The sequence below is a fragment of the Mustela erminea genome, chromosome 8 (genome assembly GCF_009829155.1).
Source record: "Mustela erminea isolate mMusErm1 chromosome 8, mMusErm1.Pri, whole genome shotgun sequence".
In the NCBI taxonomy this organism is placed as follows: domain Eukaryota; kingdom Metazoa; phylum Chordata; class Mammalia; order Carnivora; family Mustelidae; genus Mustela; species Mustela erminea.
In genome coordinates, this window is record NC_045621.1 from 64,269,486 (window position 1) to 64,283,834 (window position 14,349).

Sequence of the window (14,349 nt, forward strand, 5' to 3'; positions counted from 1 at the left end):
AAGTGGGTAAGATAAGAACTCACACTTCAAAACTATCTCCCTACGTCAACATGGGTATCTGTTTCACCACACACACAAAAAGAGTAACTGTTCTTCCGAAAATACGAATCCATTAGCTTTCAAATAGAGCACAGAGTGAAAACAAAAGATTTTATTTTTTACACAAAGTTAGCACTGCCTCTCTCCTTTCTGTACTCCTAAGTCAGTGGCAACGCCTTAGCATGTTATCAGGAGGTCACAATATTTAGTCATTTTCTGAACATTCCGGAGAAGTTATCAACCAGTGCTGTCCGATAAAACGTTTTGTGGTGATGGAAGTAGTCTATATCTGAGCTATCCAAGAGGCTTATTGGCTAGTGCAGATTATAGACGTGAAGTTAAAGAAACAAAATCCAAGTTCTACAGCCGCACTAGCCACAGTTAGGTACTGAGCACTTGAAATGTGCCTAGTGAAACTAAGGAACTGTATTTCATTTAATTATTTTTAAAGATTTATTCTTTGGAGCAGTTTTAGGTTTACAGCAAGACTGAGAGCAATGTAGAGATTTCCGACATACCCTCTCCCACACACACCACCCCCCCACACACACATAGCCTCCCCCATTATCAACAACCTCTTGTTACAACGGATGGACCCACACAGGCAGGTCATTATCGCCTGAAGTGCACAGCTGACACCAGGGTTCCCTCTGGATGCTGTACATTCAGAGTTTGAGGAACGGGTCTGAGGAGAAGAATGATGTCATGTAGCCACCATTATGCTATCCCACAGAATGGTTATAAGTCTAGATATTCTCCTTTCACACCCTCCCCCAATTATTTAATTTTCATTAATTTAAATTTAAATAGCCACATGTGGCTAGCGGCTACCAACGGGGTCTTAGAACCAGACACCCAGTAAAGAATGCTGTCGCTGCTCTGACCGTGACAATGCATCAACCTGACAGAAGGGACCTGACTCCAGTGCAGAAACTGTGCTCCAGCTCGTGATCAGCTGTGAAGTTCATCTACTTCTTATGCTTCCTTCACCCATCACGGTGCTGGTCCTCAGCCTTTTACTTTCCAACACACCCATACACGCCCCCTACTCCACCTCGCTGGTAAGGTTATAGCCTGGTCTATGTTAACAGAGCAGGCAAAGGACCATGAGAGAAATGAAACGACTTTATGTCCACACACCACCACACTTACATGTTAGATAAAACACCCTGATGAAGAAAGAAATATATATAAAGATCACTTTAACACCTCTAAAGAAATAAATGAGATTTTTACTGTGATAGTTACATGGTAAATACATTCTCAGATAGATAGTTACTGTGCTAAAGTGGTTGTTGTAAAATTAATTCAGCCAATAATTTTTCTAACTTCTTCCTTCTCACTAATGAGGAACCAAAGTGATGTAAGCAGAAAAAAAAAAAAAAAACTAAACCAGGCAGGAATCACAAGCCTGAGAGTCTAAGGACTTCTGGACCAACAGCTTAAAAAAATAAATAAATAAAGTTGATGAACTTAAGCCACTGGAGTCTTCATCTGTAAAACAAAGGAGCAGGAATGGATTTTGTGTTCCGTCTGTTCCAAAATTAAATTTCCCAATTCTTTATTCTTAATGTCATTCCTCACTTAGGAATCAACTTATAAAACCCAAATTCCTTCCCCTGAGCACTCGCTCTCCCTGCTTTCTTGATCACCCCATAATTAACAAAAGTGTGTGGTGTCACTGCCAATTAGGAAGGAAGGAAGGAAGGAAGGAAGGAAGGAAGGATCAATAGAGTGATTATGAGAAGTCTCAGAACTTCCACAGGTCACTGGCTTCAAAAGACTCCCCAAATGAAGGCGCCTGGCTGGCTCAATTGGTAGAGCACATAACTCTTGATCGCAGGGTCCTGAGCTCAAGGCCCATGGTGGGGGTAGAGTTTACTTTAAAAAAAAAAATCAATAAAATTAAACTTTAAAAAGATAGCCCCCAAATGAAGATCTATCATTCATATGGCAGAAAGTCATCCATCTTCACTCCCATACTAGTTCTTCCAGTAAATAGCTCTAGTGACCTAACCCCCAAAAATGTCACCAAAACATATATGTTCACCTACTGGAAGAACAAAATGAGTACCCCCACCACTTGATCTTTGGGAATTATAGTAAATGTCATTTACTGAAAGAAGTTCGAGGGGCGACTGGGTGTCTCAGTGGGTTGAGGCCTCTGCCTTCGGCTCGGGTTGTGATCCCAGGGTCCTGGGATTGAGCCCCCATTGGGCTCTCTGCTCAGTGGGGAGCCTGCTTCCCTTCCTCTCTCTGCCTGCCTCTCTGCCTACTTGTCATCTCTGTCAAAGAAAGAAAGAAAGAAAGAAAGAAAGAAAGAAAGAAAGAAAGAAAGAAAGAAAGAAAGAAATTCGAAAATAGAAGTCTGTCTTAAAATGATGTCTTCCTATATATTTAAATAAAAAATCAGTTTTAAAGGTCAATTCATCTAATTCCTCGATGTCCAAGAAGCTTCTTAAAACTAAACCACAGCTTATTTTCAAACAACTGGCAGATGGAAAGAACCAGGAACTACATCAGCATTTACTCACACCAGTTCCAAAAGGTGTATCTAAATCAATTCTAGAACTAAAACACTGCCAACCCATTCTCTTAAGACTGTTATTTCTCCTCTGCTTCCCAGTTAAATCAAGCCTAAAATGCCTCTTTAACTAACGTATTGAGTTCTTCTCCAGTATCAAAAACTTGACCAATGAAGGGCAGACTTGCAAAAAGTAATACCTGAAACACTTGAATCACTCCAACCATCTTGGAATTATTTTGGAATAATTTAAAAAACCTATCCTGGAGAAATATGCAAAACTTCATAGCATTACAAAAATTCTATTTAAAGAGGAAAAAAAAATTTTTTTTTCCCAGTGACTACACTGTAGGAGGAATTGTAACACCTATTAGATTGGTTTTGACTTAAAAAGACGGATGGTCTAGGGTCTTAGCCGTATCCTATCCTATCTACACCAATCCTACTACCTTTGGTCCCCGATTATTTATAAAAATTCAATCCCTGCTATCATAACAACCTTTGAAAGCCACCTGTCCTGATATTCAGTTCCTGTGTTTCACGTATACCCTTGATCTTTTCCCAACAGTTCTGATTTCTACCCAGCAAGAGGCCCCACAGAACTTCAAGGTTGGGTTATATATAAATACATAAACAGGAAGAGAGAGGTCATGGGTATGCCCAAGAAAGGAAAGCTCTAGAGAAGAAGAGACCAGTGCCAGGCCCTCCCTGTCCTACTCTAGAGTGTCTCAATAAAGGGCTGCCACAGCTGTGACAGGGATCTCTGGTCCTTCATCTGGAGAGACCACCACACAGTCCCCATGACCCCAGGAGAGCAGGGCCTCTGCCCGCTGCCTCCCTGCACACTACAGGCAAGTGCAAACGTTCAAGTGCTTACTCTTCATCTGGGAGGATTAATGAGCTAATTTCTACAGAGCCCTTTAAGCTGATTGGCCCAGACACAACTAAATAAGCATCATCATCAACCATTGGCAAGACTGACTCTTCAGCATCCAGGGAGGCAAATTTTTAGAAGTCAGGCAATGTTCTCCTTGCACAAGAAGGGAAAGAATGTCTGTCCCCAGAGTTCAGACTTTAATCCAGAAAACATTTATCAAATACTTAATACAAGATGTGGGGTATAGAGGCCAGAGACACTGTCCTCAAGGAGTTAACATCTAGCACCGGCATGGGCAAGGAAGCAAACCATTTGCACGCAGTGTGAGGACTGTTAGAGGATGAAATACCCAACAGAGCAAGGGGCAGAGGGAAAGGAGGCTCAGGCGCAGAGACTGTTGCTGCGAAGAGAAATCATTTATTGCAGGTCTTAACAGGGAGGCCTGATCTGGGTGTGTTCAGTTTATAAACGTGCATCAAGCTATATGTTTATGATCTGTACAGTTTACTATGTGCACGTTACACTTCAATGAAGGTAAAACTTAAAAGGAGAGACAGTGTTCTCAGTTAAATAAACAAAGACGGTAGGGAAGGGTGTGGAACGCTGTTCCAAGCAGAGCAAAAACCTGCCTCACAAGCGAAGGATGGGGGGAAGGATAGCACGAACGAACTATTTCCACAACCACGACAGGTTCCCATCGGCTGGGAGCCTGAGAATGGAAATCACAACGGATGTCTGTCTGCAAAGAGAGGCAAGAGACAATTTCCAAAAGGCCTTCAACACCATGCTTACAGCTATCCTTAAGGATGACAGAAAAGCCACGAAAAGTGTAAGTCTGGGGAAACTGATAAAAAACGTTAGCATAGCTCTCTCATTGTGCGGACGATGTGTACCGTAGCTGGAAGCAAGAAGAGAAGAGGAAGGAACCTCCCCAGGAACTTATTACAATTACCCAAATCAGAACCGATCAGGGCCCACACCAAACAGGAGATGGCCAAGAGGAGGAGTGAAAGACAGAGCAAAGAAGAGAGACAGCAAGTGCGCAGGAAACTGAGGACTCATGACCAATTTGATGTGGGAGGTGGAAGAAGACAGGGAAGTGGGGGATCCCCAGCGTTTTTCAGTTTTGCGTTCGAGGGTTTTAAGAAGAGTGTTGACGAAGCTCATCAGGAAGGAAGCAAAGGCGGCGAGACCATGAGTTTCATCGTGAGGAGGAAGGTCTGTGGAACATCCACGCCAAGACCTGGAAAGGGCGGAGGCTGGTCCAAAGAAGCCAGAGCGCGTCTGCCCTCCAGGTGACAGGTGCAGCCGCAGGCACGTTGGGAAGGGGATCCTGGAGCAGGGGCCGCCAGCAAGGGAGAAGGAGGAGAGCAGATGGTGCCACCGCCTGCAGAGAGGGAAAGAGAGGACCGCCGTGTCCCTGGGCTGCGGTCACGCAAGGGTCACGGCCATCGGAGACCGACGACTGGTTTCCCAGCGAGAGGGCGCAAGCCAGACTGCGGCGGGCAGAGAAGTGAACGGGAGGTTCTTTCAAAAGGCGGAGCTGTGAAAGGAAGGAAGGAGATAAGGTGGTGGCGAGGGGAGGAAGGAGTAGCGAGTGTTTTGTTTTGTTCTCTCTTGGTGTTGAAGATAAGAAAGACCTGAGAGTATTTTTTAAGCCTGGAGAGAAGCAGAGAGGGAAGGAAGGAGGTCCGGGAGCAGTCGTGATGGCTCCATCCGAAAACAAACGCTCCGGTCCTCTCGCGCTCTGGGACACAGTGATGTTTCTTTTAGTCAGCAGCATTTCCTGCCAGCATGGCAGCCTCCACGGGGCGAACGAACTCGGGAGGTGGAAGAAAAGTGCAGTCTTAGCAGGTTGTTCTTAGAGCCCTGTCATAATGGGCTGTTCCTCCCAGTAGCCTTCCCGCAGGATGCTCTCACCACTTGTCAGAGGGCCATTTGGCACCTAAACACCTGAGCTCTCCAAATCGCCAGGAGCTCCACAGGTCTCTCCACTTCCTCCTGCAGAGGAGGGAAGATGCAAGGGCGGAGGGGCGGGGAGGGCTATCCAGCAAGCTACCTTCTAGCCAGGGCGCCCCAGAAGGAGGATACTAGCTGGTGGACTCTCACCGGCTCCCTCCCTGCTAGAAACCAAGCGGAGACACCCTTCAAGGCACTCCAGTATCTTGCCAGAGTCAGGGCTGTGTCCCTCCTGATAACCTGAATCTGATTAACAGCCATGGTCTTCCCAGTTAGAAGACTAACTGGGAGCGTGCCCTGTGCAGGCACCCTTCTAAGGGCTTTCCACTCTCTCAATCCACACAACCTTATCTTAATCATCTCCATGTTACCGATGCGGAAACTGAGTGCAGACACATCTAAGTGATTTGCTCAAGGTCACAAGGCCAGGGACTGCTATTGCCAGGATATGAAATAGTCCCGGCCACCTGACTCCAGAGCCCACTCATTCTCAGACATCATCAAAAATGTAATGCATGCATCAAAAAAAACCGAAATCTTGCCATTTGCAACAACGGGATGGAACTAGAGGTATCATGCTGAGCATCGTAAGTCAATCAGAGAAAAACAATTATCATATGATCTCTCTGATATGAGGAGTTTGAGAGGCAGGGTGGCGGTGGGGGATGGGGAGGGAGGAAATGAAACAAGATGGGACGGGGAGGGAGACAAACCACAAGAGACTCAATCTCAGGAAACAAACTGAGGGTTGCTAAGGGGGTGGGGGGTAGGGAGAGGGTGGTTGGGTTATGGACATTGGGGAGGGTATGTGCTATGGTGAGATCTGTGAAGTGTGTAAGCCTGACGATTCACAGACCTGTATCCGTGGGGCAAATAATATATCACATGTTAATAAAAAAAAATGTAGTGCATGACAAACTGTCAGAGACAGGGAGAAATAAAGTTATTGCTCACAAATCAAAAACATAAATTCAGCATTGTAATAGTACTACCAAAAGTTTCTTTGCACCTAGAGACATTTTCCCACAAGACACTTTAAACAGTACATTTAAAAGAGCATCTCTGTGCTCTAAAACGAACTATTATCCTTGTTGACCTCTGTGGATATAGTAAAAAAACAAAAACCCACGCTGAACTGTACCCTATATAGGGATGAACTGTATGGTAGGTGAAATATACCACATTAAAGCTGTGACTTAAGTGGGAGGGAACAATGAAGAAAGGCAAACCAATAAATTTGATAACTTAAAGGCAAAAATTTCATGAAAGAACATAAATGACCGAAATTAAGACAACAAAATCCAAATAATAAATATAAACTTGAGGTGTGGATGGCTCCACAGGGGAATTCTATTAAATAAATAAAAAGGCATTTCTATAACAAATGTAACTACTACCAGTTATACACTTAAAAAACAGTTGAAATCATAAATCTCATGTGATAGATATGTGTATATTTTACTGCATTAATTAAAAAAGTACAAAAAGAATATTCCTATATACATTTTTCTCTTTATTACAAAAAAAAGTGAAAGGATATGAAAGCCAAAGCCCTCTTACACCATACATCTGACACCTGTTTAACTTTAAAAAAAAAAAAAAAAGAAAGAAAGAAAGAAAAGAAAAGCCAAGGGCACCTGGATGGCTCAGCTGATTGACCCTCTGACTCTAGACTTCAGCTCAGGTCATGATCTCAGGGTCGTGGGACTGAGCCCCACACCAGGTTCCACAGTCAGCACAGAGTCTATTTGTCCCTCTCCCTCTGTTCCCACCCACCCACACTCACTCACACTCTGTCTTTCTCTCAAATAAATCAATAAAACCTTATTTATTTATTTATTTATTTTTAAAGATTTTGTTTATTTGACAGAGAGAGAGAAATCAGGCAGAGAGGAAGGCAGAGAGAGAGAGAGGGGAGGAAGCAGGCTCCCTGCGGAGCAGAGAGCCCGATGTGGGGCTCGATCCCAGGACCCCGGGACCATGACCTGAGCCGAAGGCAGAGGCTTTAACCCACTGAGCCACCCAGGCACCCCAATAAAACCTTATTTTAAAAAAAAAAAAAAAAAGCCCAAACTAGTAAACCAAAAGCAATAGCAAAGCTGCCCAATTGAAAGTTCTGGGAGATACACACTCAGTGCCCTAGCCCTCTGAGATCCTATAAAAACAACTGTGAGCCAGTGTAGCTCCCAATGTCCTCCAGATCCTTCTAGAACATCCATAAAACCCGTTCTAATTTCTAAACCATAGAACCCTGCACAAACTCAGAGCACAGAGCAAAACAGTAGTGCACTGGGCTGCTTACAGTCTCATTTTAGGAAAAGTTGTTGCTCCTTGAAAACCTGGCCATATGTGCTATTATCTGGGTTTGGGGAGAATGCATATGAATGGTTAAAAAAAAAAAAAAAAGACATCACTGGAAAGAAATAAAGTATCCAAAGGAGCTCTTAGTCAAACTATGGCTAAGATGCTAAGAACCAAATTCTTGTGTTGACAAGGACCAAAATTCAAATGTATTACTTCTTTAACAGACTTTATTTTTCAGTTACCTCCACACCCAACGTGGGGCTTGAATTCACAGCCCAAAAAGCAAAAGTCACACACTCCACCAGCTAAGCCAGCCAGGCACCCCTAAATTTATTACTTTTAGATCATTCTAAATGACCACTCAGGACAAAATGAATCAGCACAGAGAAATCAAGTACAAAACTAAAGAAAGGCTTATCCTGCAAAAAAACTAAGAAAAGCAAACATCCTCTGAGGTACAAGTCTATTTAGGGCTTCTCTGAGGAAAACCAACAAAGATCACAGCCCCTGCTGCAATGATGGGACTCAGATAAGGGAAAATCGTATGGCAGTGACTTTGGCGCTGTGATGGAAAAGTTCCTTGAGGTGGTTCAATCCTACTACAGATGCCAAAGACAGCATGTATGTGACTCGCTGTTCATTCTGTTCAACAACGAAGGTAACACTATCAATATTACTAACAAACTAATTTTTCAAATGGCCTCTCTTTGGGTACCCCTCACCCTTCTAAAAAAGGAACTGGAGTGAGGGGTGGAGGGGAGAGATGAGGAACAAAGCTTCACGGGGCTGAAGAGTATAGAGTATAATACCTCCTAGGAACAGCTACTTGTTTAGGAGACAGAATTATCTGAAGTCTACCAAGACAAAAATATAGATGGCTAAAAGGAGTTTAATAATTTCACAACACACGGCGCCTGGGTGGCTCAGTGAGTTAAAGCCTCTGCCTTCAGCTCAGGTCGTGATCCCGGGGACCTGGGATGGAGCCCCGCATCGGGCTCTCTGCTCAGTGGGGAGCCTGCTTCCCCCTCTCTCTCTGCCTGCCTCGCTGCCTACCTGTGATCTCTGTCTGTCAAATAAATAAATAAAATCTTAAAAAAATAATAATAATTTCACAACACTCTCAACCCCTCTCGAAGTATAAAGCTCCCTCCGATAGACTTTACATCATTTCCAGGTCATGCATAAACTTCTGAACCAGATTAGCCCTAAGAGCATTACAAATTCTCCACTGATCTTTCAGGACACAAGAACAGCGATACAACAAAAGGGAAAACTTTATTTTTAGACTTGCAAAATCCTATGTTTACTTTTCTAAAACAGAAGTCAAACAACTGAACCTGCTTTGTTTGAACTTTAGTAAACCGATTCTCTCATAATCCTGAGGCCCCAATCTCTGCCCAGGAGGAAAGGATGAAAAAGTGCTCTGTGCCACGCTGTAAAGTTAAAAACGCGGTGCCTCCCTCCGTCTTCTGCGGAGACACATCCGAGCCTCCTGCTGGTCGCAGTTCACACTGCCGGAGCCCTATCATATGACACCTGCCGTGTGGAGGGGGAAGGCAGAAGCTCTCCACCCGCATTCATGTCGAAACTAGTTCAGTGTCTGAACTACTAACTTCTGCATGTAACATTTAAGCTAAAGTGCTTCACCACAAGTTCACCTGTAATCGCTCAACTAGCATTAAACGCTAAATGGAAATGGGTTTATAATTCCCTTTAAACATTAAGCCCTTGCAAAACCCTATTCCAGCAATCTGATTTGTCAATAACATGGCCTCCACACAGACCATTGTTTCTGTTGGAAAAATACAAGATAAATTTAAAATGTAGAAAAGCCCTTCCCACCGTGTGAATGTGCAAAAATAGGGGTAGAAGTAATAAGCAGGTGTTTCTGTTCTCAAATTCCTTAAGTAAACTGACCAACCATAATTAACAGTGCCGTTATTGCACGCAGAAACAAACCCTGCAATTAATCCCATCACTTAAAAGAATTTTATTCATTAGCTCACAAAACCAGTCAACTCGAAATACTATGCTTTCAAAAGGCAAAGCTTGCATCATAACCCTGACAAATGACAAAATAAGCATATAAACTGATTATAACCAAATTCTGGTTCCGGTGATCCCCAGGCCCCCTCCTCCTTTGTGCTCGCTCATCAAGTCTTAGAGAACTCATTACAAAAAGTCGTGGAGTCCTTGAGGGCAGGAACCATTTTTATGAACTTGTATACTGCTAATACCTAGGACAATTCTTGGGACATAGTAGGGCCATAAATTTTGTGGCACAAATTAAAAATAGGGGATCACATGCTATAAAGTATGTAAAAAGAGATGCAGAGGAAGCCAATGTACTTTGCCTCAAAAAAAGCAAAAGCCTTCTCAAGGAAAATTTCCTCTGCCCTTGGGTGCTGAGTGAGATTGCCTACAAACATGGGCACTTGGATGAGAACAACCTGTGCCCAGAAAACAAGGAATGGGAGACCAGATGTGTCATAGGACAGCAGAATATTCAAGGTACAATCAAACAAGCAAACTCTAGAAAGGGGCAAAACCCAAAAAACAAAACAAAAAACCCAACAACTGAAGGGGCTTATATGCCAGGTTAAAGCAGTTTTCTCTGGATAGGCTTTGAGAAGCCCAGAAAGTGATTTAATCCAGGCATTGACACAAAGACACATCCCTTAGAGAATCCCTGGCCCAAAGTTGTGAAAAGTCTGGGTTTTCAAAGAATTTTATGGAGAGATATCTATTTTAGATTATTTGAAGTTTTCATATTCTAGGTGACTGTTCTGCCCATCGTTTTCTCATATATATGAAATACATGTGTATTTCAGTCTATGCTGTTTCATTTACATAGAAGCAGGTGATAAAGGCTCATTTAAACGCCTAATGAAATTCTCTTGTTTTTACATTTGTAAAGGGGTCTGGAGGATTTTTTAAAAAGAAAGGCAAAAAAAAAAAAAAATTTAACATAAATATCCTAAATTCCTTTTCCATATCCAGCTATGGGAAAGCTGCGTCCCACCGCAGCCCCACTCATGCTGAAAGCGGAAGGTGCACTTCGCCTGGACGCTTTCCTAACTAGATTTAACAAGACTCTGACAAAGGACGACCCACTAGGAAAGGTTCGGAGTGAAGGTTCCACACAAATCTCCGGGCCTTTTCACGTGCTTGGCCCAACGAAAAGTAATGCCGGCTTCTTGCCGTTGACTTTGCCAGGTTTTTAAAAATGTACGATAAGGTGATATTTGTGAGCCGACTAGATGGCACCGAAGGGCAGGAAGCACATCACGGAAAGTCTCGGGTTTCGCTCTTGCAGCTCGGCCCTGAACCGGAGGAAAGCACCGGCCCGGTGCAGGGGAGGCGGCCAGGGTGCCTGCCTTTCCCCGGGCGGCCGGGCTGGGCGGCAGGCGGCGCGCCAGGGTTCTGAGAGGCGGGTACCGGGGCGCGCCGGGCTGCAAGACGGGCGTGGAGCAGCGGCTGTCAGGAAGCGAGACCAGCATCCTCCCCGGCATCGGGAAAGAACCTGGGCCTCCGCGATCCCTACGTGGTCCCGTTACCCACGGCGAGAGGCTGTTGACAGGAGGCGGAGGCGCGGAGCTTGGCGAGCCCAAGCGCGGCTGCGCCCGCTGAGTCCCCCAGGACGCGGCCCCCCGGGCGCAGCGCGGGGGCGCTGGAAGCCCAGGGCGGCGCCCCCGCAACCCCACCCCACCCCACCCCACCGCACCCGCAGCTGCCTGCCCGCGTGGCCACTGGCCACGGGCTGCGGCCCCAACGCGCGGGTGGAGGGCGATGCGGCGGCGTTGCCGGGTCCCCGGCTCCGCCGCCCCGGCGATCCCGGAGATAAAAGTTTGCAGCATGCGGCTCGTCTGCAGTGCGAGTCACATCCGCCGCGCCGCCTCCTGCAGCACCAGCGCTCAGAGAACGAACAAATAAATTAAAAAAAAAAAAAAAAAAAAAAAAAAGAACTGTTGAAGCCGGTAGGCCCCGAAGCCGGCCGCTCTGCCTCCCGGGCGTGCATGCAGGCGAGCCCAGCATCCCGCGCCCCCTCCCGCCCCCGGCCGCGCCTCCCTCCCGGCCTCGGCGCCCGGCCTGGGCCGGCCCCGCCGCGCCCGCCGCACTGACCGATAACCTCCTGCAGTTCGTACGCGTCCCTGCAGATGGGCCAGCCGACGGCCTGCGCCGCCGGGGCCGGGGCCGGAGCCGGGGCCGCGGGCGTTGCCGGGGCCGCCGCTGCTGTCGCGGCCGCGGGGGCCGCCGCCGCCGCCGCTGTCACCGGGGCTGTCTGCTGGGGCTGCTGGACGTGCACCGGCGAGCCGCTCGGCTCCGCCATGATGCTGCCGGAGGAGAGCGGGAGGACGCGCCGGCCGGCGGACGACCTTCCACTTGAAACTTCCCTTCCCTCACCGCCGACACCTCTCGCCCGGCGCACGCCCTCCCCGCCGCGCCGCCGCCGCCGCCGGAGCCAGCCACGAGGGGAGGGAGCGAGGGAGGCCGAGCCGGGCGGAGGGAGGAGGCAGCGCCGGCAGAGGCGGGGTGGGGAGGAGGCGGCGGCCGCCGCGCTCGCCGCGCGCCCCGAGCCTCGTGCGCGCAGTTCTCTGCCTCCGCGAGGGGAACCGCCGCCCCGCCGCCCCCTCCCTCTCTGCTCGAGGCCCGGGAAGTTTCCACCCAAGGGGAGCAGGGCGGGTTTGTGTTTGCTTTTGGGGCCCGCGTCCCAGACAGTCAGGCTCTCCAGAAGATGCCCCCTGGGGACCCCGAGGGCGGGGTCGTTGAACCGCCGCCAGGTTCTCCGATTCTGAAGTCGCCCCAGCTAAGGAGAACCTGAAGTTCATTTACAAGTTAGCGACAGAGACACCTACACGCGGGCCGTTTGTAGGACGCCAGTTAAAAAATAACCCAAGTTGTAACTTTCCTGCGCATTACCTGCCAATATCCCTTTCCCACCTTGTCTAATCTAATCTCAGCCCTTCTACTTTTTTTCCGAGTGAAACATGATTCCTTAGGTCCCTGGCTGTTCACAGACTTTTCTTCATTTGTTCCCAGGCGCCTGGATCCCAGGGAAGTGATACAAGGCCCAATAAAGTTAGCGTTTAAAAAATGGAAGGTGTTTGGACACTTTAAAGTCTGTGTTCTTAATAACATGCCACATTAACTCCTTATGACAACAGACAGCAGGCATTTCTTTTGCAGAGCATACTGCCTCATAAACTGCTGAAAACTTTTGATTAATTGCTGCCTTTTTTTTAACACTCCCAAAATTACCTCATCTTTAAAACTGCTATGGTATAACCATAGGTCTTCCTAATTATAGGTGTCATATTTCACACTGAATGTTCCCTGTGTTCCCTTGGTAGTAATGACCAAGATTACACCATTCTTGTCTTTTTTTTTTTTTTAAGATTTTATTTATTTATTTGACAGACAGAGATCACAAGTAGGCAGAGAAGCAGGCAGAGAGAGAGGAGGAAGCAGGCTCCCCGCTAAGCAGAGAGCCCGATGAGGGGCTCGATCCCAATCATGACCTGAGCCGAAGGCAGAGGCTTTAACCCACTGAGCCACCCAGGCACCCCAACACCATTCTTGTCTTAAGCAGAAACAGTGCAGTGAACCAATGGTCCTAGTGGTCATTTTGCCAAAATTACCTTGTGTAGTTTTCATGACAGCCACTACTGAATAAATGCATTAGAATAATGAGCATTATTTAAAAAAAAAAAAAAAAAACTCTAAGAAAGATTGTTATACTTTGTCTTCTGAGCTCATACCCAAAAATCTCAATTTTTTTGAAGACAATTAGGAAACTCGGAAAGTTATTAGAAGAAATGTTTTATGTCTAATCAAACGGTGATGTAAACTAAAATGAGTGTGCGCTTAATCTCTTACAGCATCATAGAACAGATGGGGTAAAGCAACTATGGTGCTCTGGTCTATAAGGAGAAATTTATGCTGAACTAAGAAAGTGTACATCTTTTATGCATGGGTGTCCAAAAACTGCGTATTGATTTTAATGTCTGTCAAGAAACAGACAACTTCATGAACAAATAAATTCTAGGCCTCTGATATTTTCAGAGGCAAGTAATAGGGAATAGGGGACTTCTCCTTTTCAAGGGCTGCTCTCCATCCCCAAGGAACTTTTAAGGACTGTTTTTAAGAGAAAAGAAAAATGATTATATTGAATATGACCTCCATTTTGTCATATGAATTTATATTTTGAATTTCAAATCATGAAGTGAGACCGTGAAGGCCAGGAAAGTTCTTGGAACTTAATTGGAATACATGATGCTGTCAGGACCAATAGCACAGATTCGAGTCAAACACAGATCACTTAGCTTCCTACAAAGAACAACTGTTCCATAGTCACATACCAGATATCTGTACCCAGCCCACCACTTTCCAAATGGCTACCAGAATGACAACTTGCAAAAAAGCTGGATGCCTCAGGGCCCACCCGTCCCTACTACCAGTAAGTCAGTTTAAAGAAGAATGTTTACTATCGGTGGCCTTTGGAATCATTTTTATATCTAAAGAACAGAACCTGAATTCTATTTTTAAATTAGAAAATTATAAAAGAGTTCATTAGATTTTCAGTGGTATTATAAGCAATTGAGTAAAATGGTACTTAAAACTTAGAAATATGTGTATTTTTTTTTAA

At 45.9% G+C, this 14,349-nt stretch overlaps 1 protein-coding gene across 2 annotated transcripts in view; it reads right to left on the bottom strand.

Moving 5' to 3' along the window:
• STK39 (serine/threonine kinase 39) overlaps positions 1–12,147 on the bottom strand; it is a 304,821-nt gene extending 292,674 nt beyond the window's left edge. For both annotated transcript variants that reach the window (XM_032355850.1, XM_032355849.1), the window contains exon 1: positions 11,826–12,147. In XM_032355850.1, coding sequence (XP_032211741.1) covers positions 11,826–12,033 — 208 coding nt within the window. In that variant the 5' untranslated portion in view covers positions 12,034–12,147. The remainder of the gene's footprint in view (positions 1–11,825) is intronic.
• Between the last annotated feature and the right edge of the window lie 2,202 nt (positions 12,148–14,349).